At 40.7% G+C, this 26491-nt stretch overlaps 1 protein-coding gene and 1 long non-coding RNA gene across 4 annotated transcripts in view; one reads left to right on the top strand and one right to left on the bottom strand.

Annotated features, from left to right (window-relative positions):
• PDE5A (phosphodiesterase 5A) overlaps positions 1-26491 on the top strand; it is a 160005-nt gene that overhangs the window by 121395 nt on the left and 12119 nt on the right. For all 3 annotated transcript variants that reach the window (XM_059169445.1, XM_059169461.1, XM_059169453.1), the window contains exons 13-18: positions 3427-3552; positions 5120-5214; positions 13669-13756; positions 21012-21112; positions 23085-23162; positions 25374-25437. In XM_059169445.1, coding sequence (XP_059025428.1) covers positions 3427-3552; positions 5120-5214; positions 13669-13756; positions 21012-21112; positions 23085-23162; positions 25374-25437 — 552 coding nt within the window. The remainder of the gene's footprint in view (positions 1-3426; positions 3553-5119; positions 5215-13668; positions 13757-21011; positions 21113-23084; positions 23163-25373; positions 25438-26491) is intronic.
• The window catches only part of LOC131828669 (uncharacterized), a 71784-nt gene continuing 48838 nt past the window's right edge, over positions 3546-26491 (bottom strand). Inside the window, exons 4-5 of the long non-coding RNA XR_009352537.1 lie at positions 5074-5234; positions 3546-4781 (exon numbers count right to left, since the gene is read on the bottom strand). This is a non-coding gene — a long non-coding RNA (uncharacterized LOC131828669). The remainder of the gene's footprint in view (positions 4782-5073; positions 5235-26491) is intronic.

A 26491-nucleotide genomic window follows, 5' to 3' on the forward strand; every position in this document is an offset into this window, starting at 1 on the left:
GACTAAAGACCTCACTTAGAGCCAGTTCTAAATGTGAAACTCAGTTCTGCTTCTTGCTAGTTACATGACCTTAAAAAGCAAGACAGCATTTCAAATCCCTTTCTGTTCTGAGATTTCCCATACGTTAAACTGGCAGTGATGTGTTGAAAGGGCCCAGTCAGAACAAAGCAATCTGATCCTTATACTTATTTATGAAGTTTTTAGAAGTTGATTTCTTATTTCTTAAAAACTTGTGTTTTCAGATCGCGTGTGAGTATTGGATATGATGATAGTCAATCAGAATTCTTTTTTTTTTTTTTTAATGATTTGTTTATTTGAGAGAGAGTGCATGCAAGCGGGGAGGGAGAGAGGAGAGGAAGAAGCAGATTCCCCGCTGAGCAGGGAGCCCTGAGCCCAACGCAGACGCTTAACTGACCAAGCCTCCCAGGTGCCCTGGTCACTCAGAATTCTTTAGCAATCTTTATTCTTACCTTTTCTTGAATTTTTGTTCATTGGCAGGTATTTTTCTTCAATGTCTCATTCATTTACTCTCCCCTTTTTTTTTTTTTTTTTTTTTTTGAGTAACTGCTATCTGATTCTGGCCAACATCAACTTGAATACCACAGTCATTCTGATTGGCCTTCCTGCCCTAGTTACTCTCCTGTTGTGTTTATTTGAGATAATACTCAGTGTAATTTAAGGGTGATAAAATTAAAATGTTATTGCTGGAGAGGATGTTGGCATCATGAAGCTGCCCTGACAAAGAATCTTTCTTACTGAAAGATCTGTCAAATCTTTATGTCCCTTTTTGTCTTCCAAATTTTGAGTTACTCTCCTACAAACATGGCAGCCATTGCTCCAGCTGATTTCTGAAACAGACTCTTGACTCTACTTGAACAAATCTGCATGTGCTATGGTTATTTCCACCTTCCATCTTACACATTATTCCTCTCTGACATGAATGGACTGCCTGATGTGATGTGATGTGATGTGAATGGACAGTCTGAATGGACTGCCCCACTTGCAAGGCTTCTCCACTTCTTGCCACAGCACGCTTTTCTCTTCCTAGGAGCCTGACTCAACCCTAGTTTTGACTTCATACCACTTAGAATACTGTTGACAGTTTGTGGTCTCGATTTTATTTATTCCTTTTCTATGTGTACTTTTATCATTTTCACTCCTGATTGAGATTCCTGAGGACAGAAACTGAGCTGTTTTCTGGTTCTTCTCTTTCTCCCAGAGCATCTCGAGTCTGCCCCTCAGGACATAGGAAGACTTTGTCATTGTTGGAGATTGATCAGTGGGTTGAGCATGCTCCCTAGCGTAACCCACCTGGTGCCTAATCATTCAGTAATCCTGTACAGAAGACTGTATTGTGGATTTAAATATGCCAGACATATCCACCAAGCACTGAGGAGATCTGACCGTAATTTTCCTAAATGCTGTTAACATCCTGATAGACCTATAAATACACAGAACAAACTGGTCGTTACCAGAGAGGAGGAGGTTGGTTGGCGGGGGGTGGTCAAGATGGATGAAGAAGACTAGGAGATACAGGCTTCTACTTATGGCATGGTCACAGGAGTAAAGCGGCACAGCATTGGAAACACAGTGATATTGTAATAAGGTTGTATGGTGACAGACAGAAGTTACACTTGTGGTGAGCACAGCACGATGTATAGAGAAGTTGAACTGCTACATTGTGACCTGAAACTAATGTAACATTGTGTGTCAACTGTACTCAAAAAATCCATGTTTTTAAAAGATTATCCTGATAATAGAATCCAAAACTGTACTTAAATTTAGTTCCTAACTACTGTATCCATTGGATCACCCAGTCCTCTTAGGTCCATGTTATTAGAAGCATAATAGAATAGTCCATCAGGAATTAGTATTTCAAAGAGTCATTTTATTTAACATTATATGATATATGTGCCCATTTAATTATATCTACAGATTTATGATTAGTAAAGAGATATTCATAGGTTAAATTCTTGGGTTTTCCTGCTTACTTTCCTTGATTCTTTAATTCATCACCAGCAATTTTCTATAACACTTTATAGTTTCTAAGCACATCAAAGCAAGTTCAGAGCCCTTACTTAAATTCTGCCAATAAGAGGGAACTATCATCTTCTAGCTGGTTTTGTTCAGAAATGGTCATGATGAAAGAAACTGCAGTGGACTTGGGATTAACGGACGCCAGTCTTAGGCACACAGAAATCCTCTGCTGAGTTAGGTGACTTGGAGCTGCAAGAGCTAGGGGACATTCTAGTTGCTTGTTACCAGAACTCCCTGTGAACTGCGTTATAGAACAGGAACAAAAAGACCGAAAAAGAAAAAGAGGGTTATGAAAGCACTCATTTTCCACCAAATCCTGTATAAGCAATTTCTACCAACAAAGAAGGAACCTTGTTTTTGGCCTGCTTCTGCAGCCAGTCATTCTGTGTTGCATATTGTTAGAGCAACGTTCTTTTGCCTGGTACTTTTTCCATACCCCAGGGCAATGCTCTTTGTGTTTGAAGTATCTCCAGTGATATATGTAGGAAGAAGCACATATTTATTTTTACAGATCCCCCAAAGTATAGTAAATCATTCAGAATTGAAGAGAGACAGACTCTGATGCTAACACAAACAAAAAATAACCATGCTTAGGGCCCAAGAGTCTCTGGGGATTTTGTTGAATACACTACTCAGAAATTGAATTAAACCCAGCTTTTGAGATTTTTCTGAAGTCTGTCTTTTTTCCCATCTTTTAAAATAAATCTTTTTCACGGGGACCCCAGGGCTTTATTTTGCATATATATTTTTAAAAATTACTTCTTGGTAACCAAGCAGTAACTCTGCCTGAATACTTAAGCATAGTTTAAAAGGGACAAAAGACCTGCTGATTGTCTCAGGACTTGGGAGCTCTATTCTGTGCTTGGCCATGTGCTTTGTGTCTCAGCCCCCAACCCATCTGCACAGCCTTGCACCCAATACCTTTAAAGAATGAAAAACCAGGAACGTGAGAAGAACTTGAGAGCCACTATTTCCATGACTCTCTAAAAGTGAATCCATACATAGTTATCTATTTGGATTCTCCTGCTGGCACATGAACACGATATCTTTTAAAAAGCTAGTCAGTGCCCTCCCTACCTATGCAAAAAATACCTTCCTTAGGGCTCTCTTATATTTTACATCTTGTTTAGTTAGCATGGTGGTCAACAATGGTGGGCTCTGAAGTCAGACTATTCAAGTTTGAATTTTAACCCCTCCCTTTACAAGCATCGTGACCTTGGGCGAGTTACCACTCTGAATGTTCATTTCCTCATCTGTGAAATTATCTGAGTAGTAGTGCCTCCCCCAGAATCCTGAGGGTTAGCGGTGAAGGCTTTGTGCAGTGCCTGGAACATAGTAAACGTGTGATATTGGCAAGTATTTTTACTACTTATGCTTTGTTTCCTAAAGGTTCTTTGCAGGTGGATTTTAAGTGTTAAGAAGAATTATCGGAAGAATGTTGCCTATCATAATTGGAGACACGCCTTTAATACAGCTCAGTGCATGTTTGCTGCTCTAAAAGCAGGCAAGATTCAGGTACTTTTTAGAGCCGTTCTTATATTTAAGACTTCTTGCTTTGGTAGTAAAATCTACAGCAGATTCTTTCTTTTTTTAGTGTGCAATCAGTAACGATGACTGGAATAATATTTGTTGCCACTTACAAAATAAATGACATCTTGTCAGTTGAAGAAGACTAGCATGGCAAAATACTTAGTTATTAATTTTCTTCTATATGCAGTACATAAAGGCCTATTTTTAAAAATCTTTAAAATAACTTCATGTTAAATTTAATAGTCTTTGGGAAAATATTTTCTCCAGAAGAATTTTCTTCTATAAGAAAAAGTATCAAATTTCTCGTGTTCCCATTCAACCTGCTCCATAGTAGAATTCCTGCAGAACCACTCAAGTGGCTTCATAGCAAATTCCAGTGTTCTCTATCACATTTTCTCTGGAGCACTCAGTTAAATTTTGTTAAGTCGCATCTCACGGAAAGGGTTTTAATATCATCTACATTGACCAGAGACTGTGTACAAGGAAGATCAACACAGAAAGCGTTCAAGTAATTCGTTCCTTTCCAGGCCATATTTTATCCATAGCTCTGTCTTAGGTTCTAACTTCATTGGGACTTGAATAGTTCTTCTAGGTAAGTGATTCCAGGCATCCATCAAATAACTGATTTTCATTCAGAGCTTCCATGCTTTTTTTTTTTTTTTTTAAGTAATTTCTAAAAATGTTATTCTTTGTCTCTCTTTCCATAGGGAGCACATTTTAACTGGCTAGAGCTAAAAGAAGGAGTTGTTGTCTAAGAGGCCATATGAAATACCATAATAGTATTTCCCTGCCATAGCAAACATTTATTTAAAAAAATAGGATCTACTTATTTTGGACTGTGGAAAGGTCATCAGGATTATACAGCTGAAGACTGTCCGTGCTTTTTATGAAGAATAACAAAATGATGATTTTGTCTAATCTTATAAACATACTATATAGAGTGTTGAGAGTTTCCAGCAAAGTGGAGCTGATAATGAATTCGACTTTGTTTTTTTACTGATGAAGGAGACCAGCAGGATAAATAATACAAATGACAGATATTACCAAAATAACCTCTATTTGGCTTTGCAACATATTGTGCAACCTTTTAAGGCCAGATTTTTCATTTCTAGTCCTCTTTTTTATGTATTGTTTTGCTTAATATTCACATTGTCTCTGTTCCTTGAGGATCCAGCAGTCACCAGCAGAGCGAGCGCAGCAGAATCCGCAGGCAGCTGGAAGGCAGACAGCAATTAGTTAAAGTTTATTTTAATGATTCCACATAGATGTAGAGAATGAAGAGTTAATGCTATTTTACCGTAGGTGGACTGATGATCGATTGCTTGAGGCACTTCCCCTTTTTGTGTGCATAAATGACGTTTATAATAATCCCCTTCTGAAGACAAAGTACCGCTAATTCCCTGCAGAATAGGATTCTAGGCCGAGTCCTTTGTGACCCTAAGTGCGGAAAGCACCCGGAAAAACAAGCACGTGATTTGTGAACAGAGGTAGAATAATGAAACTCACCAAGTGGTCTTTCTCTTTCTTTCCGCGGACATCTCCGGTGGAGCAGAGCAAGCTGACTGACCTGGAGATCCTTGCGCTGCTCATCGCGGCTCTCAGCCACGACTTGGACCACCGGGGTGTGAATAACTCTTACATCCAGCGGTAAGGCGCCTTTTCCCCAGCTAAAGAAGAAAATGTTTCTATTAAATCGGAGGGCTGTCTTTTTTTATTTATTTACTTACTTACTTTCTTACTTACTTATTTGGGGGAGAAAGCATGAGCACGTGAGAGAGAGCACAAGCAGTGAGGAGGAGCAGAGGGAGAGGGAGAAGCAGACTCCCCACTGAGCAGGGAGCCCAGCTGGGGGGGGGGGGGGGCGGTGCACATCCCTGGACCCATGAGATCACGACCTTAACTGAAGGCAGACGCTTAACCGACTGAGCCACACAGGCGCCCCTAGGGCCGTCTTTTTTAAAGTAAAACCGCAGCAAAATTTGATGGTACCAGATTTCAATTGATTGAGGCCCCATAACATACTCTGGTTTTACTTAAGTGAAATGGGAAAAAAAAAAAAAAAACTAAATCCAATATTGTGTTGGTAACATTTCTGGCCTGAAATTCAAAAAAACATTGTGTTGAGAATCATCTTTCACGAGATAATTACCAAGAGTGTTGCTTTGGTTTATGTATACCCAGCTTAAGAGCTTCATTAGGAAACAATATATTAAGACCAGTTCAAAAACGATAGAATTTTACCTTGAAATAGAGAAGATGATATCTAAAAAGTGCTTAGCTCGATCCTGAGTACTTAGCACCCAGTAGAAGGGGGCTGTTGGTCTTAGAGAAGACAATTTGGGGCCTGCAGTCAGACAGGATGCAGACCCTCACTATGCCACATGTTTCCCGTGTGACCTTGGGCAATGGAGCTGATTTCTCTGTGCTTCAATTTCCTGGTCTATATGATGGCGATAATAGCTTACCTACCTCATAGGGTTAATGTGAGTTTTAAGAGCTAACATGTATTGATAGCGGGTGGAATGCACCTTGTGTATTTAAGTGTTAATTCTTAGCAACAGATGCTAGTGATGGTCCTGTCAACATCAAAAGCCTGCTTTTTGGCTGCTTTTCATAGCAGATACTAACTGGAGACAAGCATTTCAGGCTCCTCCCTCCTGGGCCATCCTTAAGTAACATTTGCAATGACAAATGAGATGATAAAGGTGACATCACTTAGATTTTTGAGCCACTGGGACATGTTTATTTACTCATAGCAACATAGTTGAGAAGCCTACATCTTAATGGCAACATCTCTTACTACTGAGCATTTCTTTAGGTATGCAAGTGAGGCAGCAAATGGGGAGACCCCTTAAGGAAGTTCCAGATGTCTGATATCTCGAGGGAATTTCAGAGAGCTCTCGAGTCACATTCCCTTTATCTAAATAAACGGAAAACTTCATATAACAAGAATTGTAGTGATGCGGCCACCGTGTCCTCTGCTGACCTTTGATGGGAAAAGATGGCAAGCTCTTGCCCAACTGTCAGAGACTGGCTCTTTCCTCTTTAAGATCTGAACTTAAGGAGGAAACATTTTGGAGAACAGGCTGGATGCCATGTCCTTTGTCCTATGTGCTCTGCCATGCGATCGTGCTCCTGAGCCTCATGTTGACACGGGAGTAATTACAAAAAGGAAAAACGACATGGAAAGATGTTATTGTGGGTCAAACACAGCCAGAAGATCCAAGACAGTGGTGTATATTGCCTCCATACCTCAAAGCTGAACGTAATATTATTAGTTTCTGGTTGGCTTTAAGATGCATGTTGCCCTGCTTTAGAGTGAAAAAAACACTCAGCTATTTTTTCCTTTGTTTATTTAAAAATAATTACCCGGAAAAACATCTGGAGAAACGTCATCTTCTCTTAAAAAAAAAAAAAAAAAAGTCCTGGGAAAAATTCAGAGACTGGAGAATCTTGCCTCCACACACCCCACAAAGCAGACTTCCACCAAGTAAGAATAACTTTAAGAAGAAAAGCTAAAGGAGTTTCAGAGATTTTTATTTCTTCCTACATCTCTGTGGTTTGAGTAGAGGAAACCAAGAATTTTCCAGGGATATTGCTTTTTTTTTTTTCTTTCCTAAGTGGTGAACGAGTAATACTTCAGGAGGATTTTCATAACCAGGGGACTCTTGGGGGAATAAGAGTACCATAAACATTCCCTTATAGAGCTAACTTGTAAAAAGGGGTACCATGTCCAGTCTCGTCAGTACCAAACACTACATGAAGAAAACCATTACAGTTTCAGTTCTGTGCTGAAACTGAACTGAAACTAATATATCAAAAAGATGGAAAGCACTCATGTCGTACTGAAGTTAGAAACTGAACTTCTCCTGTCATTCGTTCTTCTTGAACATCTTTTCAGAAAATTAATTTGAAGTAAGATATATAGGAAACCATGTTTTGATCCATTATTTGGTCCTTTGATGGCTTCCTTGATTAGGAAAACTGTCATTGTGAAGAGAGCCACAAGTGTGCCACTGAAATATTTGGAGGAAGAGTTCACTGCTGTGCTTTCTTCTCCCATTTGGGTGGGTAAAACCGAGAGTGGTTTCTGATAGATATTAAATTGTTATTTTAAAAACAGGCAGTAATGGGGACAAAACGTCACAGACACCTACTAGAGAAAGCACAGCGTGACCCTCGGCTCATGTTGAAATCCTCTTGCATTAGGCCGGCAGTCAGTATAAGAAGACTGTTGTGGATGCATTTATTTGGTTAGATTCGAGTTTGGTATTTTATAAAAGAATAAGTGAAAGTGTCCTACCTTTTAGGCAGCCTGCTAATGGGCAATTACTAGGGCCCAGCACTTTGTGAGGCAGAAAGAGAGCTATAAGTATAAAATGTGATTCCTGTAATTAAGTAATTTTCAAAGTCTCATGAAATGGTGGTGCTCAATATAAGAAAAATACCCAATAAGTGCTGAGGTGCTTTGTAATGTGGACTTGTAAGCTTTCGGCAGAGGAGATGGGTCAAGACCCATGCAGTCCCTCTCCAGTCAAAGGACCAAGTGAGACAAAGTGGATCCTGAAATGTGGGTAGGATTTGGAGAGGAGAGGGAATGAAGATAGCCCAGAAACACTTGGAGGTGGGTAGGCATTCTCAGGGAACAGCAATGGCTGGCCCAGTGCAGAGTCCAAAGGCTCCACTGACCAGGACGGAGAGTCAGAGCATGAACAAGTAGAAGGTAGCGGCCCCTTGGAGGGAGAGCTATAAAACTAAGCAGCAAGCTCGAGCTGTGGTAGAGTGAAGATACCAGGAGCCATTGCAGTGAGTCATAAGGACCTTGCTGAGGAAGGAAGGATGACTGAACATCAGACACAAGGTGCAGTGGGTAATAATTGGGAGCACGGAGTTCAGCCCAGAGGCTCGAACAGCTGCTGCGTACATGGTGCCTCTCACATACTGGCTACAGGGAGGAAGAGATGAGGAAAAAGTGTTTTTCCATTTACTACAAAACAGATGCTAATATGCATGAAGGGAGGGGGAAATCATGACTCGTGACCCAAGAAACTGGAACAGCGATGGAGCCATTGATGAAAATGGAGGAACCGGGAAGTGTGTGCATATGTGTGTACTTAGGGAGGAAGGGACGAGAAGGGCAGAAGGGGGAGGAGTGTTGGCAACGAGGAGAAAATAATAAATAGTGTGGTACTTAGAAGAGGTAAATGATTAAAGGAATGGGTTTTTTCTTTTTTGCCAAGTTTCTGTAAAACCAGAATAAAAGAGTTTCCTGGTAACCATAATCAGACCATGTCTGCGTCCTGGGTCTGTGCCCTGGTCTCCCTGACTCTAGCAGAGGAATGGCAGTGAGCTAGAGTCCAGGCCCGCATGCGGACAGTAGATGGTCAGCGGGCTCCGAGGGCCTCACCAGGGCAGACAGCACAGGAATCACCCTTTGTGAAGTTCAGCTGGGTAGAGTTTCTATTAGCCAGAAATGAGATTGCTCCCTATTAGGGTGGAGGGCTTGAGAGACTAGAGTCTCAATATTGCAAGAACTGCTAGTTCAAGGAGTCCTAATGTCACTATCTAATAATAATCATAATAATAGAAGTTAACACTTATTATGGCCCTTACCATGTGGCACTGGGAACTCTTTAGTCCTTTATATACATGAGTTCAGTTAGTCCTTAGACTACCCCGCAGTGGCTATGATGGTTACCGTGGTTAAAGGCTGGCTCGAGCCAGACGCCTGGGTGCAAAAGCAAACACTGACTCCATCTGACCTTGAGTGAGTCATTTAATATCCCTCTCTCTATTTCCTTCTCTGTGCAATGGAATAATGACAGTATCTGTCTTGCAGTTTGTTTTGTTTTAACAAGGATTAAGGAGTATAAATAAATGTAAAGGACTTGGAACAGTACCCAGCACAGAGTAGATACTCTCCAGCTTTTAGCACTTTCTTTCTTTTTTTCTTTTTTGTAAGGATATTATTATTTATTTGAGAGAAAGAGAGTAAGAGAGAGCACCAGAGCACAAGCAGGGGCTGGGGCGGAGACAGAAGGAGAAGCAGACTCCCAGCTGAGCAGGGATCCTGACATGAGACTCGATCCCGGGACTCTGAGATCATGACTGGAGCCAAAGGCAGACACTTAACCAGCTGGGTCACCCAGGTGCCCTAATCTTAGCATTTTCAAATGGGGATACTATTAAGGACATACATTTGAATTCAGGATCTTGCTTCGTCCCATGGTGGGACATGGAGCAGGCCACAGCAGAAATAGTGCATCTGGCAGCACCTCGCAGCTGTAGAACAAAGAAGGGCGTACGTATCATTGACGTGAACAGAGACTGTACGTGGGGTCAAGGTAGTCAAAGAACGCGGGTCCAAAGACCCAACGAGTCATGAGCTTGAACATCTGTGGCATCTAATGTGATCACAGAGAATGTGAAGGTAAAATGACCCCCAGCCACTCAAATACAGCAGTGATTCGGAGAGAATGTGGGAAGTAAAGAACTCGGTGGGGCTGACAGGGCTTACCAAGAGCAGTGAAGAGATCCGAGCTCAGAGCCATCCACCTGGACGAGAAGCAGAAGCAGGGCGTGTAAAGAGTCTATAAAAAGGAATCCTAGGGCAGCAGGCATTGTTTTTCTCACAGAGCTTACACTTTCTATTGATTTCTGAGGCTTTCTATTTCTAGAACATCATTCTGATTTGGACACTGACATCCTAACACCGCTCTCAGAGATGGACAGACGACTGCAGGACAAGAGGAAAACGTGGGAGGGTGTCCAGTCCGTACTGCTCACTGCCTTCAGTGGGGGCATAACATTCGGTGGCGGTGGGGGCTTACACAGGTCCCTCTGACAGGATCTCACAGAAAGAAGCACAGCCTTGTATTTGAAAGAGTGGAAAGCAATGGGATGTAGAATACAGGGGTGTCCATGAATATTTTTATAAACAGGAAACTTGGGGCATTTGTCACCCTTTTATTGATTCATAAATCCTTATTTTTAGAACGTAAGTAAAGACAAACACACATAATTTACATTCATCTCTCCCACACCCTGAGAAGTTTTTCTAATATGAAACAGTCCTTTCTGCATTGTCTAAAAATGTGATGTGCGCTCAGCATTTTAAACTTGTTTGCATTGCGGCCTCGTAATTGCATTTCTGGTCTGGCTTCTAACTAGGTCAGTGAGCAGCTGCTGTATGCAGAGTGCTTGTGGGGTCCTGGGCCAGCGTGACGTGGTGAGGGGATGTGTTCGAATCCTAGCTTGGCCATTTATATTGACCTTGAACAAGTTAGATAATCCCTCCGATCTCTTGGTTGTCTAAAAAATAAATGCTAAAATGCCCATTTTAGAGAGGTCTAGGCCTGGGTCCCGCCGGGAGGGCACAGCCTGACATGAATGCTGGTGTGCACACAGCTTATTTGTATATGTGGTCCCCAGGGAGCAGGAACGCAGGCCGGCGGGTGGGAAACAGGGAAGGAGAAGCCAAGGGAAGGATGAGCTACCAGCTGTCCACCCATCCAGGAAGCTGGGGCTCCGTCCTGCCAGGTGCTTTGGAGAAGTCTTAGGAAATGAGACCCAGAACTGTTTATATGGACAGGGACAGAGCAGAGAGGGGCAGCCGTCCACAAGCTCCCATGCCCCATTGGTCAAAAATGACCTCTATGGACCTTAACTCTTCCATCCCCTAGGCTCAACACGTGGGGGTGCCACACGAGAGTTCCCGTGGACACCAGCTGTGAGGGCAGAGAGCTTCGGGCAGAGTCAAGAGGGACTCATGGTGGGGTGGCCACGAACCTTCTAGAAGGCAGAGCTTCTCCTAGTCAACCCCTGCAGGGGGTCTGTTAAATCTCACATGAAACTCAATGCTGCACCAGGGGCTGGAGTCAGACATGGGCTGAGGATTTGGATGTGGAGAACGGAAATGTCCCATATTAAATAAAAATTAAATATAAACTACTTAGTACAACAGTGCCTGACATGTTCGAGGCTCTCAGTAAATGTTAATTATTATCATTAGGGAAAACAGATCTGACCAAGTTCAAGAGGTTTACAGTCTAACAAGGTAATAGACGTATAAACAGTAAACAACAGGCAGAACAAAATGGACATTAAACTAATACCATATGTCCCTGGATTTCTTACATAAATGAAAATAAGCAGATATTCTAGAAGTGAAAGGAATGGGGAAGGCTGCAATTGCCCTGTTGAAGCTGGCTTCAGCATAGCTGGTCTGAGTGGTGAGAAAAGGTTGTGGCCAAAGTAGAGAACGTACAGAAGGGAGGCCATAATTCTGTTTACCCTGGGCCCTCCGGTCCTCAGCAGCGGCCCATCCAGAATGGGACGCGGACTATTACCTATGTGGGCTGATGCGTTCCAAGTCTGCATCTCCAGCCCAGACCCGACTACAGACCGAGTACTTTCTAGACCTCAGGCACCTTAAAATCAACAGATCCAACCCTCGGCTAGAAACCTTACCCTCCTTCATGCCCCATCCCTGATCATTCTCTCCCTCTTTCCCTCTGTCGGTAAATGATAAGGCAGACACTTGGCAGGCATCCTTTCCTCCAACCATCATCCCTGCTGGGTCCCCACATTGGGATTCATGCCAACTCCTACTACCTCCTAAACAGTTTTCAGGTAATTCTGCTTCTCAATATGCAGGATTCCATCACCCGAGTCTGGGCTATCTTATACCAACATTACTAGAACTGGGACTGCTAGCTTCCCAGTAGTCTCCTAACTAACTTCCAGTCATCTCCAGTTTCGATTTCAGCAAATCTCTTTCTCTCTCTTTTTAATAAATCTGCTCATTTTACTTCATCTATTGTCTTCCTGTTGTCTGATGATAAGCACAGTGTCTGGTCCATCATACAACTCACTAAATGTGGAAGAAGCAAAGACAAGCAGGCAGGAGTTGACTTGGAAAGGTTAAAACAGCACAGAAAATGGAGGTCTGGGGTCAGCAGTATCAGCGGTAGATTAAACAACAGGAACAGAGGAGGTTGCCTGTTCTCTTGCCTTCATTTCCCTTTTATTGTTTCTGTTTTCCCTTAAGCATCTCTGACTCTACTCAGTTTCTTCCTGTGTCCCGTTCCTTCAGTGTTGGGCAGCTTCTCTATCTTCAAATTAAATGATTCATAAATTATTGATTCAAATAGCAGTATAAAGAAATAACAGGCCCACTGTATTATCTAACACTTGTGTTGTACTTTACAATTCATAAACCCCTGTCCTATAAATTTTAGGAAGAGAGACTGGGCAGGAACTCTAACTTCTTCTTTTAAAGAAAAAAATAGTGAAAATTACGCTTCATATTCACATGTGAAGGGGTCATGAGAAATATGAGGCAGAGGACGGTGCTTGTCATGCTTTAGAACTTGATTTGTGACTCCCTGTTACATATAATGAACTGAGTAGAATGTCCTTCCCACTCCCTTCACTCAGCCACATGATCTCCACAGTTTTCCCCAAGTTCAAATGAACGAGCTCGTGGGATATCCTATACTCAAATAACCTGGATCCCACAAAGGGCACTTGTTCTGACTCATCTGTCTCCTTCCTGCCTTCAAAGGGGGATGTGCGCCGACTCTGCCCCTTTTCTGTGCCTTTCCTCACTCGCGCCTGATCATTCCATCTCAGTCCACTCTCTCTGGGTATGGAGGCACGTGTGAAGATGCTGACCTTCAGCCTTGTTTCAGAGGAAACACTAACCTTGACGTTTGTCTCAGATTTTAAACTAATTGCAGTTTTGAAATTGAAAAATAGAATTGGTGCAATTATTTCAGAAATTTTTTTCATGTTTAGAAGAATGAGTCCCTTGTCCTTATTCCTTCTACTGTTTTATCAATATTAAAATCAGTGAAATTGTTCATACTCTGAACTGGCACTAATTACACTGATTATTTGAGAACAACTTGACTCTGTATTCCACAGAGATTAATTCAACCTCTTCCTCGGCGAAAGAAGAGAGTATTGTTAGTTTGGTTAATTGTGTGCAGTACCCTCTTTTTTCATTGACCAGCATTAAGGAGACACTAATACACTGACATGTTGGGGAAATGGGTAATTTTTAATCTGTTTTTCTCTCTTCAACAAAATCTGTTTCAGAAGTGAACACCCACTTGCTCAGCTCTACTGCCATTCAATCATGGAACATCATCATTTTGACCAGTGCCTGATGATTCTTAATAGCCCAGTAAGTACCTACTTTGTGGTGGCAGAATTTTAAAAGAGACCTTTATAAATTCAGTTTTATTTTTAAGTTTTGGATGTGTTCCCAGCACCATAAATTCTTGAGCCTGCTTTATTCCTTTTTGGGTAAGGAAGGCAAAGCCAAAACATTTAAGATCTTCCCAGCCTCGCTTCTCTAGACAACCAAGACTGTCTTAATGTTCCCTGATAAAGGATATCTGGTTACTCACCTCTGTTTGGTTTTTGCAAACTAGAAACAAACAAAACTAGTATTTTATGGCTGGCAGTTAATTCTTTTTTTTTTCTTTCTTTTTCTTTTTCTTTTCCTTTTTTTTTGGTCAAATGAAGTGGTTTATATAAATGTCAGAGGTTTGCTTTCACAAAACCAGGCCTGTTCCTCTTTTTATTGAATATTCTGACTACTCACAAACTGTTATGTTAAGAAATAGAGCTGTTCAACAGTTTGGTTAAATGAATATTTATCAATGCAAAAAAGCATATGATATGCTACGCTAGACAAACTTGTATGAAGGGAAATCAAGTAATGTACACCAAAGCGTTAACAAATGTTGTCTCTGCCTAGTTAAATTATTAATACTTTTTATGTTCTCATTTTGATTTGTTCATTATTCACACTATCTACTACATGCATGTATTACCTTTATAATAAGAAAAAAAGTTAAGCTATAACTGTCACATGGAACAAACACAATACATGGTATATAATCTTTTTTTTAAATTTTTTATTTTTTATAAACATATATTTTTATCCCCAGGGGTACAGGTCTGTGAATCGCCAGGTTTACACACTTCACAGCACTCACCAAAGCCCAATGTCCATAACCCCACCCCCCTTCTCCCAACCCCCCTCCCCCCAGCAACCCTCAGTTTGTTTTGTGAGATTAAGAGTCACTTATGGTTTGTCTCCCTCCCAATCCCATCTTGTTTCATTGATTCTTCTCCTACCCACTTAAGCCCCCATGTTGCATCACCACTTCCTCATATCAGGGAGATCATATGATAGTTGTCTTTCTCTGCTTGACTTATTTCGCTAAGCATGATACGCTCTAGTTCCATCCATGTTGTCGCAAATGGCAAGATTTCATTTCTTTTGATGGCTGCATAGTATTCCATTGTGTATATATACCACACCTTCTTTATCCATTCATCTGTTGATGGACATCTAGGTTCTTTCCATAGTTTGGCTATTGTGGACATTGCTGCTATAAACATTCGGGTGCACGTGCCCCTTCGGATCACTACGTTCATATCTTTAGGGTAAATACCAAGTAGTGCAATTGCTGGGTCATAGGGCAGTTCTATTTTCAACATTTTGAGGAACCTCCATGCTGTTTTCCAGAGTGGTTACACCAGCTTGCATTCCCACCAACAGTGTAGGAGGGTTCCCCTTTCTCTGCATCCTCGCCAGCATCTGTCATTTCCTGACTTGTTGATTTTAGCCATTCTGACTGGTGTGAGGTGATATCTCATTGTGGTTTTGATTTGTATTTCCCTGATGCCGAGTGATATGGAGCACTTTTTCATGTGTCTGTTGGCCATCTGGATGTCTTCTTTGCAGAAATGTCTGTTCATGTCCTCTGCCCATTTCTTGATTGGATTATTTGTTCTTTGGGTGTTGAGTTTGCTAAGTTCTTTATAGATTTTGGATACTAGTCCTTTATCTGTTATGTCGTTTGCAAATATCTTCTCCCATTCTGTCAGTTGTCTTTTGATTTTGTTAACTATTTCCTTTGCTGTGCAAAAGCTTTTGATCTTGATGAAATCCCAGTAGTTCATTTTTGCCCTTGCTTCCCTTGCCTTTGGTGATGTTCCTAGGAAGATGTTGCTGCGGCTGAGGTCGAAGAGGTTGCTGCCTGTGTTCTCCTCAAGGATTTTGATGGATTCCTTTCTCACATTGAGGTCCTTCATCCATTTTGAGTCTATTTTTCTATGTGGTGTAAGGAAATGGTCCAATTTCATTTTTCTGCATGTGGCTGTCCAATTTTCCCAACACCATTTATTGAAGAGGCTGTCTTTTTTCGATTGGACATTCTTTCCTGCTTTGTCAAAGATTAGTTGACCATAGAGTTGAGGGTCTATTTCTGGGCTCTCTATTCTGTTCCATTGATCTATGTGTCTGTTTTTGTGCCAGTACCATGCTGTCTGGATGATGACAGCTTTGTAATAGAGCTTGAAGTCCGGAATTGTGATGCCACCAACGTTGGCTTTCTTTTTCAATATCCCTTTGGCTATTCGAGGTCTTTTCTGGTTCCATATAAATTTTAGAATTATTTGTTACAATTCTTTGAAAAAGATGGATGGTACTTTGATAGGAATTGCATTAAATGTGTAGATTGCTTTAGGTAGCATAGACATTTTCACAATATTTATTCTTCCAATCCAGGAGCATGGAACATTTTTCCATTTCTTTGTGTCTTCCTCAATTTCTTTCATGAGTACTTTATAGTTTTCTGAGTATAGATTCTTAGCCTCTTTGGTTAGGTTTATTCCTAGGTATCTTATGGCTTGGGGTGCAATTGTAAATGGGATAGACTCCTTAATTTCTCTTTCTTCTGTCTTGTTGTTGGTGTAGAGAAATGCAACTGATTTCTGTGCATTGATTTTATATCCTGACACTTTACTGAATTCCTGTACAAGTTCTAGCAGTTTTGGAGTGGAGTCTTTCGGGTTTTCCACATATAGTATCATATCATCTGTGAAGAGTGATAATTTGACTTCTTCTTTGCCGATTTGGATGCCTTTAATTTCCTTTTGTTGTCTGATTGCTGAGGCTAGGACTTCTAGTACTATGTTAAACAGCAGTGGTGATAATGGACATCCCTGCCGTGTTCCTGACCTTAGCAAAAAAGCTTTTAGTTTTTCTCCATTGAGAATGATATTTGCAGTGGGTTTTACATAGATGGCTTTGATGATATTGAGGTATGTGCCCTCTATCCCTACACTTTGAAGAGTTTTGATCAGGAAAGGATGCTGTACTTTGTCAAATGCTTTTTCAGCATCTATTGAGAGTATCATATGGTTCTTGTTCTTTCTTTTATTGATGTGTTGTATTACATTGACTGATTTGCAGATGTTGAACGAACCTTGCAGCCCTGGAATAAATCCCACTTGGTCGTGGTGAATAATCCTTTTAATGTACTGTTGAATCCTATTGGCTAGTATTTTGGTGAGAATTTTCGCATCTGTGTTCATCAAGGATATTGGTCTATAGCTCTCTTTTTGATGGGATCCTTGTCTGGTTTTGGGATCAAGGTGATGCTGGCCTCATAAAATGAGTTTGGAAGTTTTCCTTCCATTTCTGTTTTTTGGAACAGTTTCAGGAGAATAGGAATTAGTTCTTCTTTAAATGTTTGGTAGAATTCCCCCGGGAAGCCGTCTGGCCTTGGGCTTTTGTTTGTTTGGAGATTTTTAATGACTGTTTCAATATCCTTTCTGGTTATGGGTCTGTTCAGGCTTTCTATTTCTTCCTGGTTCAATTGTGGTAGTTTACATGTTTCTAGGAATGCATCCATTTCTTCCAGATTGTCAAATTTGTTGGCATAGGGTTGCTCATAGAATGTTCTTACAATAGTTTGTATTTCTTTGGTGTTAGTTGTGATCTCTCCTCTTTCATTCATGATTTTATTTATTTGGGTCCTCATGGTAAATAATCTTAAAGCAGTTTTATCTCCATCTTTTTATGCTTGCTCGCTGGGACTAGCTCGTCTCTGAGCCCTAGAACTAAACTGAGGAGGCCCATAACTTTTCTGGTCATTCTTTCTTCTTATCTTTTCTTTCCTTTCCTTGTCTTTCAAGAGAGACAGGGAGCAATTGAGTGGGGGTGGGTACAGAGGGAGAGAGAATCTCAAGCAGACTCCATGCCCAGTGCCAGCCTGATGCAGAGCTTGAGCCTGCGATCCCATGATCCCAAGGTTGTGACCTGAACCGAAATCAAGAGTCAGACACTCAACTGACTGAGCCACCCAGGTGCCCCATTTCTGGTCATTCTTTTTAAGTAAAAGCCTTCTAATTACCTTAAGTCCCAAAATATGTACAGGTCTCAATTTAGAAACCAAAATATCACTGGGCGTGGTGCCCAGGCTTGTAGACCCAGCTACTCGGCAGTCTGAAGCAGGAGGATCACTTGAGCCCAGGAGTTCTGGGCTATAGTGCGCTATGCCAATCAGGTGTCCACACTAAGTTCAGCATCAATATCGTGACCTCCCGGCAGCGCAGGGCCACCAGGTTGCCTAAGGAGGGGTGAACTGGCCCAGGTTGGAAACAGAGCAGGTCAAAGCTCCCGTGCTGATTAATAATTGGGATCGCACCTGTGAATAGCCACTGCACTCCAGCCTGAGTGCAACATATAGCCAGACCCTGTCTCTTAAAAAAAAGAAAAAGAAAAAGAAAAAAGAAACCAAAATGTCTAGTCCTATGTAAGTCCGGATTCTGGATTTGGTTTAAAGTCTTCAGGTTCTCCCCTTCCTGCTCTGGTTGGCTTCTTTCATCCCTACCTTGTGTTATTTCTAACTCCTTCCTCATTCCTAAACCCCATGTAGTTTCCTACCGCTCCAGACTTGGAGAGTAGGAAGGGGGAATGAGTAAGAAGAGGGGCAAGAACCTTCTCAATAGACTGGAGACTGATACTGTTAGGAATGTCTCACACTTTGGGTCTAGTAGGTGTTTAAACCAAGTTATTTTCTTATGGGCAAGTTCATAATCCCTGCCAGGCTCCCTTATTGTGGGGTTTTTCTACCAGATGTTTTTTTAATGTGAATGGTCATCTCTGTCTACTCTATGTATGGCTCATTCCTCAGCTCCTGAAAGTCAGATCACTCACTTTGAAAACCTTTCTGTGAAGGTTCTTTAGCCTTCTTTGTGGCCCTCTTGAAAAGGACAGGGTGGAAAGGAACCCCCACCTCCAAAACTCGGAAAATGCAAGCCGTCCCGTATAGTAGTAAGCTCTTCTTTACTGCCAAAGTCAATGTGGCTAGTTAACTTGTGTCTTGCCTTTTAGATTTTCCAGACAGGAATTAGACATGAGACCACTGCGGGCCCTCCCACACCCACTAGGCTACAGGAGACATATGTAGGGACTTCATGCTCCTCTCTTACCTGAGGTGACGAGGAACACAATCACACCACTCCCTAAACATCTCAGTGTGGGTGAGGGGTTAAGAGTTAAACAACCAGATTGGCATCCTCATTATAAATTCTGCATACAGTCTCATACAGATTGCTAAAGTTTGTGATTGTTTAATATGAATTAGTTCATGTGTGGTTGGTGCTTAAATGACATTAGCATAAATGTACAGGTTGTATTCATTCCTATACACATTCCCTTGGGTATGGTACCGGAATTTTGACCTTCAGCAAGAAAGCAAAAAAAAAAAAAAAAAAAAAATCCCTCCCCTTGGCTTTTGCTCATGTACCCTTTCTGTCCTATATTAAGGGGGTTGACAAGGTCACTTGCACCTGAGGCCTTGATCTTTTGCTTTGGGCACTGGCTTTGGGCTTGGAGGAGGCTGCTCTTCCTTCAGTGCTGACCTAAGCTGCCCCACTGTCTCAAGATCCAATCCCAGCCACGTTGTCTCTGGGCCCCCACACACGAGTGTGCATGCCTTTGTTCCGTACGTCTTGACTGTTCGTAGAGGGCATCCAGACTGGCCGGTCTGAGCTGTCCAGGTTACCTCCACATGCACCAGTCTTCAGTCTGCTTTATGCTCTGCTTCCTAAAGTTGCACGGGCTTTGTGTGATCTGCCCCAACACGATTTGTCCCACAAACCATATCATTTTTAGTGTGTAGGGTTTCAGAACAGAGACTTTGCAGGAATCACATTGTGTGGTAGTAGAAGCATCTGTACTTTCCTTGGGGTTTGCTATCTATGTGCCTTATTGAAAAATATAAAACTTTTATTCCAATATCCCGTTCAGTTTTAAAGAAAGAAAATATGCTAACCTTTTCCTAAAGCATATTTAACAGTATCCCTATCAGAGGTACCCATGTCATTCAATAACATAGCTTACCAAGTAGTATGTTATAAGACCATGTGTGTATTCTGTCTTTGTAAGCACCAAAACATAAGAACTTACGGTCACTGTAAGTATTTTCCATTTCGGAATGGAAAATAAAAACATAACAGCAAAAGATACTTCCTTTTCCATTTGAAGTTGTTTTATGTTAAGTAAAAGTAGTGGGAGTTATTTTCTAAATAGTTTTCTTTCTGGCCTAAAATCTAAAATGACTTCATAGTTAAAAACAATGTGCATGGTTACAATCACAGATTCATTAATTAGATACACACCACAGTGTTGGCATCTAGTTACCCTCAAACCAGTGTTGCCTGCCGCACTCAGCAGTTTCCCTGTCTTTAGAACATATCCTTTGCCTCCAGATATCATTCCTACACTTCTGGGTTTTGTTTTTTTTTTTTCCATTGGACCTGAGATTTAGGAAGCACATCTCACTTAATTTACAGATACTATTTTGAGGATATGCTGAGTACCCAAGGAATGTTTTCTGTAGTTCAAGATGAGAGAACTACTATGCTTTAAATTACAGATAAAAAATTTTTTAAATGGTTATATGGCAAAAATGTTCCATTATTTACATCTGGATTAGCCAGCTTTTCAATATTTTTTATAGATGTTTCAACCCATGTTTGCTATTTATCACCAGTAAGCGCACCTTTGGCTCATGTCCTGTACCCATCTGTATTAGCATGTTCCTAAAGAATGCACAGTGTTCTCAACATTGATTAAGTTAAATTATATAACTTTGCACCCAAAAAGTGTTTTTGGATTTATTACAAAAGCCATAGAGAACTGGTTTCTTTAATAATCAATTGTTTAAAAGTTCCACTACTCCATTCTTCACGTCCATTAACATGGCTTTGATTTTTCAAAGGTTTCTCTTGCTGTTACAGCAATTCACCTGCCCAAAGGTCAAAGATGTAGTTATTAGATTTCAGGCCTGGCCCAAGACCCAAGGTGTATAAGATTTGGAAAGACATACATGTGTAGGCAAATGTACCATTATGAAGCTGTCTTTTCTTCTTGGACAAGGTGGGGGGGGGGGTGGGAGCATAGAGGGCAAATGTCCTTTGATGGTATTTACTCTGAAGTTAGCAGCTGTCCTCTGTATTCATGAGTTCAGAACACTGGGCATGTGTTTAAGATACATCATTCTAGCTTCAGATTTTGTTCTTGTCAGCCCTTCCTCCAGGTGGAGTGCTAATGATGGTTTCTTTTTATAAAGGGCAACCAGATCCTCAGTGGCCTCTCCATTGAAGAATATAAAACCACGCTGAAAATGATCAAGCAAGCTATTTTAGCTACAGACCTAGCACTGTACATTAAGTAAGTCCTAAGAAATATTTTGTAATAAATAGGTCTTGGAGGTGTTTGCACTGTTTCAAACTTTTAAAATGCATGTTGGGAAATTTTTAGATTATAAAGACAAATGTCCTGGCGAGTCAAATGTCTTGTTTTTCAAACTATGAAGCAGTTTCCTAAAGGAAGCCAGAAAAGGCTATTTCTTTGACTTCTCACTTAATTCTACAAGTTCCAGAATATAGAGTTATTTGTGCTGTTGATCTACTGCTATGTCTCTAAAGTGATGTACAAAGTAAATTATCATACCCAGGTCATTCCAAGCTAGGTTGTGCAACCTAAAGATGATATAGTCTGTTTGCTTTTCCTCCTTTCCTTCACTGCCCCTCTGCAGCTTCTGACCGTGTTACAGCTCCTTTACACTGTCATCTAAGCCTAGGTGGGCAGGAAAAGGTGCTAAGTGCCAGACAAATAAATCTTGTTTCTTTTTATTTGATCCTGGCAGAAGACTATTAATATAGAACTTTAGTTAGTGAAGTTACAGACTCAAAAATTAAAGTGGGCATTAGAGTAATATTTGTCATGCATGTATGCATTTACCTATAATTAAACTGCCTTTCTAAAAGCGAGAAAAGCCTTTGCTGCCTTCGGGCAGGCCAGTTTCCCACATGCAGACTGAGATCTTTGCTGCACTTGTAGGAGTGAGGGGAGAGGAGTCTGGAGGTCGCACTCACGGGATTTCCTTGAAGCACAAAGATTCACACTCACGGCTTTAACCACTCTGATGAGAAGTAAAAACAAGTAGAACAGACACACAAAATCACATACCAGATACCCACTCCTGAACATTTAAAAATAACAGCATCTAAAAGGGTCTGGGTCATTGGATTTTGGAGCACTTGAAAGTTAAATAGGATGAAAGAAAAGACCGCAAACTTCAGTTTATTTAAAAATGACTGCAGAACAGAGATTATCAGATTATGAAGGATTTAAAAAAATTTCTGTGAGCACAAAGACTTCCCAGCCTTTCCAGGCCACAAGGGTCTTGCCTCTGAACCCATATGAAACCTATTTTCCATTTTTTATACTCTAATCACATACAGTCCGTTTTGTTATATAAGTGTTTCTTACATTTGTTTTGTGTCTCCAACTAGATTTTAAACACGGTCAGAAGGGCTCATGCCTTATAACTTCTCAACATGCTTAACAAGTGCTGGGCACAGAGGAGATATCACTCAACACTGAGTGAATATCATTGTACACTTTATTTGGTCTTTGCTTCAGAAGACCTTTGCTATTTTATACTGAGTATAGAATATAGAGTAATTATGAACATTATTCTACCCTATACCATAATGTGTAAGATAAATGAAATTAAACCAAAGCCATATAGATCTGATTATGCCATGCCCTTAAAATCTCTTAAGTCATTCTTGGCATCAAATTTTTAACTCATATTTGTTTTATTTTCTGAAGATCATATTTAAGAATTGAAGTGACCATTATTTGTGAGCCATAGTGAAATAATAATTTGAAAATAATTTAAATTTTAAAATAATCTGTTTTACCCAAAGAAAATGGTAGAAGGGGGGAGAGTGAGATATTTTTAGTCTTTTTAATTTTAATTTTTATTTATTTATTTTAAAAGATTTTATTTATTTATTTGACAGACAGATCATAAGTAGGCAGAGAGGCAGGCAGAGAGAGAGGAGGAAGCAGATTCCTCTGCTGAGCAGAGAGCCCGATGCTGGGCTGAATCCTAGGACCCTGGGATCATGACCTGAGCCAAAGGCAGAGGTTTTAACCCAGTGAGCCACCCAGGCACCTCGATATTTTTAGTTTTTTAAATGATGACTTATATATTGGATTCTAAGATGGAGGAAAAAATTTAGAGATTTTTTTTTTTCCAAAAAAATTTACTCTATGGGTCTTTGTCAACCAAAGAAATAAGAGCCTGGAGACTCATCATAACTACCAAATGTTTTTCTTTATTTTCAAGGAGACGAGGAGAATTTTTTGAACTTATAAGAAAAAATCAATTCAACTTAGAAGATCCTCATCAAAAAGAATTGTTTTTGTAAGTAGGTTTCCTGTTCTTAAAGCTGAAGTCTTGTTACCCAATTAATTTTATCACTATCAGATTTTATTGCAATTATTTGTTACAATGTGATGATCTTAGAGGTTGTTAGATTTCTCTAGAGTGTTGTATAAAGGGCTGAATATGAATATTTATTTGAAAAGAAATGCATTTGCCAATATAAGTGAATAAATCACTCCTTTGTCCTAGAAGGACCTTTAAAATGTGGTAGAATATCAATACAAAGCTGTAAGGTTCCCTTGCTCATATTCTCAATTGTTTGGAATGGAATAGCTGAAAATAGCGGCTCAAAGACTGTGGGAGCAAGAAAGTCGCTGTGAAGTGTTCACTTCTCTTGAGTGATGGCAGAGTAGCACAGTAAGAACATCAGGATTTCCATTCCCCTCCCCTGTACACCTGTCCTTCCCTTCTAGCTGCAGAGACCATCCCTTCGGTTTTAGCATTCCTACCTTTGCCATGGCAAGAACCGGATCCATCACAAAGAACAGGTGGTCAATCATAGAGAAAAGAATGACTCAGAACACCAAGGAGAGTGCTATCATAATTTTGAAATCAACATTTCTTTAAATGGATTGATACTACTTAGCATGCAAAAGGAGATGCAAATTTTAAGGGAACAATGCACAAATGCCCAGCTTGTCTGTTTTGTTCTGCACAATCATGCTTGACTTCTTAGCCTCAAAATGTTTTTCATAACAGTTCCTTAGAAAAGTAGAGACCTGTAGGGGCGCCTGACTGGCTCAGTCGGTAGAGCATACCTCTTGATCTTGGGGTTATAAGTTCAAACCCCACACTGAGTGTAGAGATTACTTAAAATTTAAAAAAAAAAATTTTTTTTTTAAAGTATAGACATGCTACTGTAGTTAGTGAACAGTTTGTCCCAATAACAAAAAAGAAATTTAAAGGCAGTTCCAAGTCTGCAGCTGCTCCCACTGCCGGGTCCCACTCGCTTGCGGAGAAGAGCTCCCAGTTCTAGAGCACGATGTCCCATGAGCACCCGTTTTTCAGATTTTAGTGAAGCTCACCGAGGGGCATAGTCTCCTCTGGGGAAGACAGTTTATACTGATGAGCACCGAAATCCTGCATGACAGCGGGTTTATAGTGATTGCAGATATCTCTCCTGCACCTGCTTCTCCAAGAGAGTTGGTAGAAGAGGTCGAGTAGCAGCAGCAAACCACTTCCTTTTTGCCTCACAAATTTAAAGGAGAACGTGCTTTTAGGTTGGGTTTCCCTGCAGGGACGAGGGATACATCCCTTTACTGCAAGTGTTTCTGTATTACAGCAATGGCCTTTCTTCTTCTTCATTCAAACGAAATTATTACAGACAGGCCTCTGGCTCCAAGAGGGAAACATTGCACTAAGTACAGAGCCATTGTCATATGACAGTTATGCTATTGAGTTTCTAGAGCTGTATCGACACCAGAGCTCAGCATGACTTTCGCTTCTCTCAACCACAGAAAGACAAAAGGGCACTGTCCTCTCATTTCCCCCTTTCTCTGGCAGATACTGTTTAAGTCAGAACTTTTCACACAGAAAGAAGTCACTTCATATGCTGAGACCCACCATCATTCTTGCTCTCCTAGAACTTCTATCAGTAGAATATCTGGTGTTACCCTTTAATGGCAAATTACTAGTAGACAATGTGTTTTCATCTTAGTGTCACTGAGAATGGGATACCAAGGTGAAAAAAAAATAGTAAGAGCAGGTAAGCTTTTGCCCAGAGGTTAGTAATTTCTCTCCCTGTGCCAATCTGGAACTAAAGGAGGCAGTTTTAGGGCAAATCCCAACAGTTCAGTGGACAGCCAAAACCGTGACACAATGCTGTTGCTAAATCTATCAAACTTTAGAAAAATTGTTTCTGTTTCTTTGGTCTTTATAAGCAGCCATCCTACATAGGTTAGGGGGCTTTAAATTTAAAGTTTTTACCAGTAACTATTTACCAGAATATATATTTGCATAAAAAGGAGGGGGATATGAACCATGAGAGACTGTGGACTCTGAGAAACAAACTCAGGGTTTTAGAGGGGGGGTTGGGTGAGCCTGGCAGTGGGTATTAAGGAGGGCATGTATTGCGTGGAGCACTGGGTGTGGTACATAAACAATGAATCCTGGAACACCGAAGAAAATTAAATTTAATTAAAAAAAAAAAAAAGTAAATCGTAGCCTTGGGCTTCTTTTTTCCCTTAACAGAGCGATGTTGATGACAGCTTGCGATCTCTCTGCCATTACCAAACCCTGGCCTATTCAACAACGGGTATGTTGCTTGCTGATAGTAAAAGCAGGGATTAAACAGTCAAAGGAAGAAAAGTCTGTATTCTAAAATAGCTTCGGGAGTATTTGTGGTATTTTTTCTAATTTTTTAAGTGGCATTAAAAGCAGATAATTGGACATAAACAGGTTGTCTTTTGTAGAAGATTCCTTAGCATTTACTAATATTTATAAGATACAGTGAGAGAGAGCACCTGTATTAACACAGCAAAAATCTAGCTGTTGATAATCTTTAATTCCAGTACTCTGGCTCACTTGGGAATATTTTTAGCACATTTTTTTAATAACCTTGAAAAACAGAAGCAGCAAATTATTTTTCTTTTTATGATTTTTCTTTATGGTTTGCCTTCTAGGCTATACCTCAGCTCCAAGTAGGCATTAATGAGTAGAACTTAAACATTTCCTGGGGCTTATAAATATAGGAAATGTTGATATAAGGTGTCAGGAAGGATGTGATCAGGGCCTGTGGCCAGGAGGCTAGAAATATATCCTTCTCTCTAAATAAGTAACTGCCATAACATTTCGCAGAGGCAGTAAAGGCCCTGGGCTCAGACAAGGGACGGCTGTACATACAGTGCTACATATATCGTGCTTTGGGTTTTTAATCCTAAGTGCACTACGCAAGACTGTTGAGAGTCTGCTGCTGGTCAGGGCTGGGCTCTGAGCTGCACAGTCATGGAGGCCAGTGACAGGTTCATCTCATAAAACACAAATGCTGAGAAAACAAGATTAGAAATGGACTCTGCAGGCACCATAGCTGCCGACGTGCTGGAAGTACTCAAGAAAGATGGTCTTCATGGACTGTCCTGCTCTGTAATAAATGGGACTATCTGCCCATTTCCAAATAGGGAAGAGGGTGGAAGAGGGGAGAATTTGTTTTTTCATTTATCCTTTCAGCTTAATCAGATCCCAGAAAGGTAGAGCCATGAGGTGGGGGATCCAGACATAAAAAATAATACTTAAAGCCTCTAATTAAAATAGTTTGGTATTGGTGATAGACCAGTGGAAACAATAGAGCATTGAGAATTGCATAGAACATT

This window comes from Mustela lutreola, chromosome 1 (assembly GCF_030435805.1).
Source record: "Mustela lutreola isolate mMusLut2 chromosome 1, mMusLut2.pri, whole genome shotgun sequence".
Classification (NCBI taxonomy): Eukaryota; Metazoa; Chordata; class Mammalia; order Carnivora; family Mustelidae; genus Mustela; species Mustela lutreola.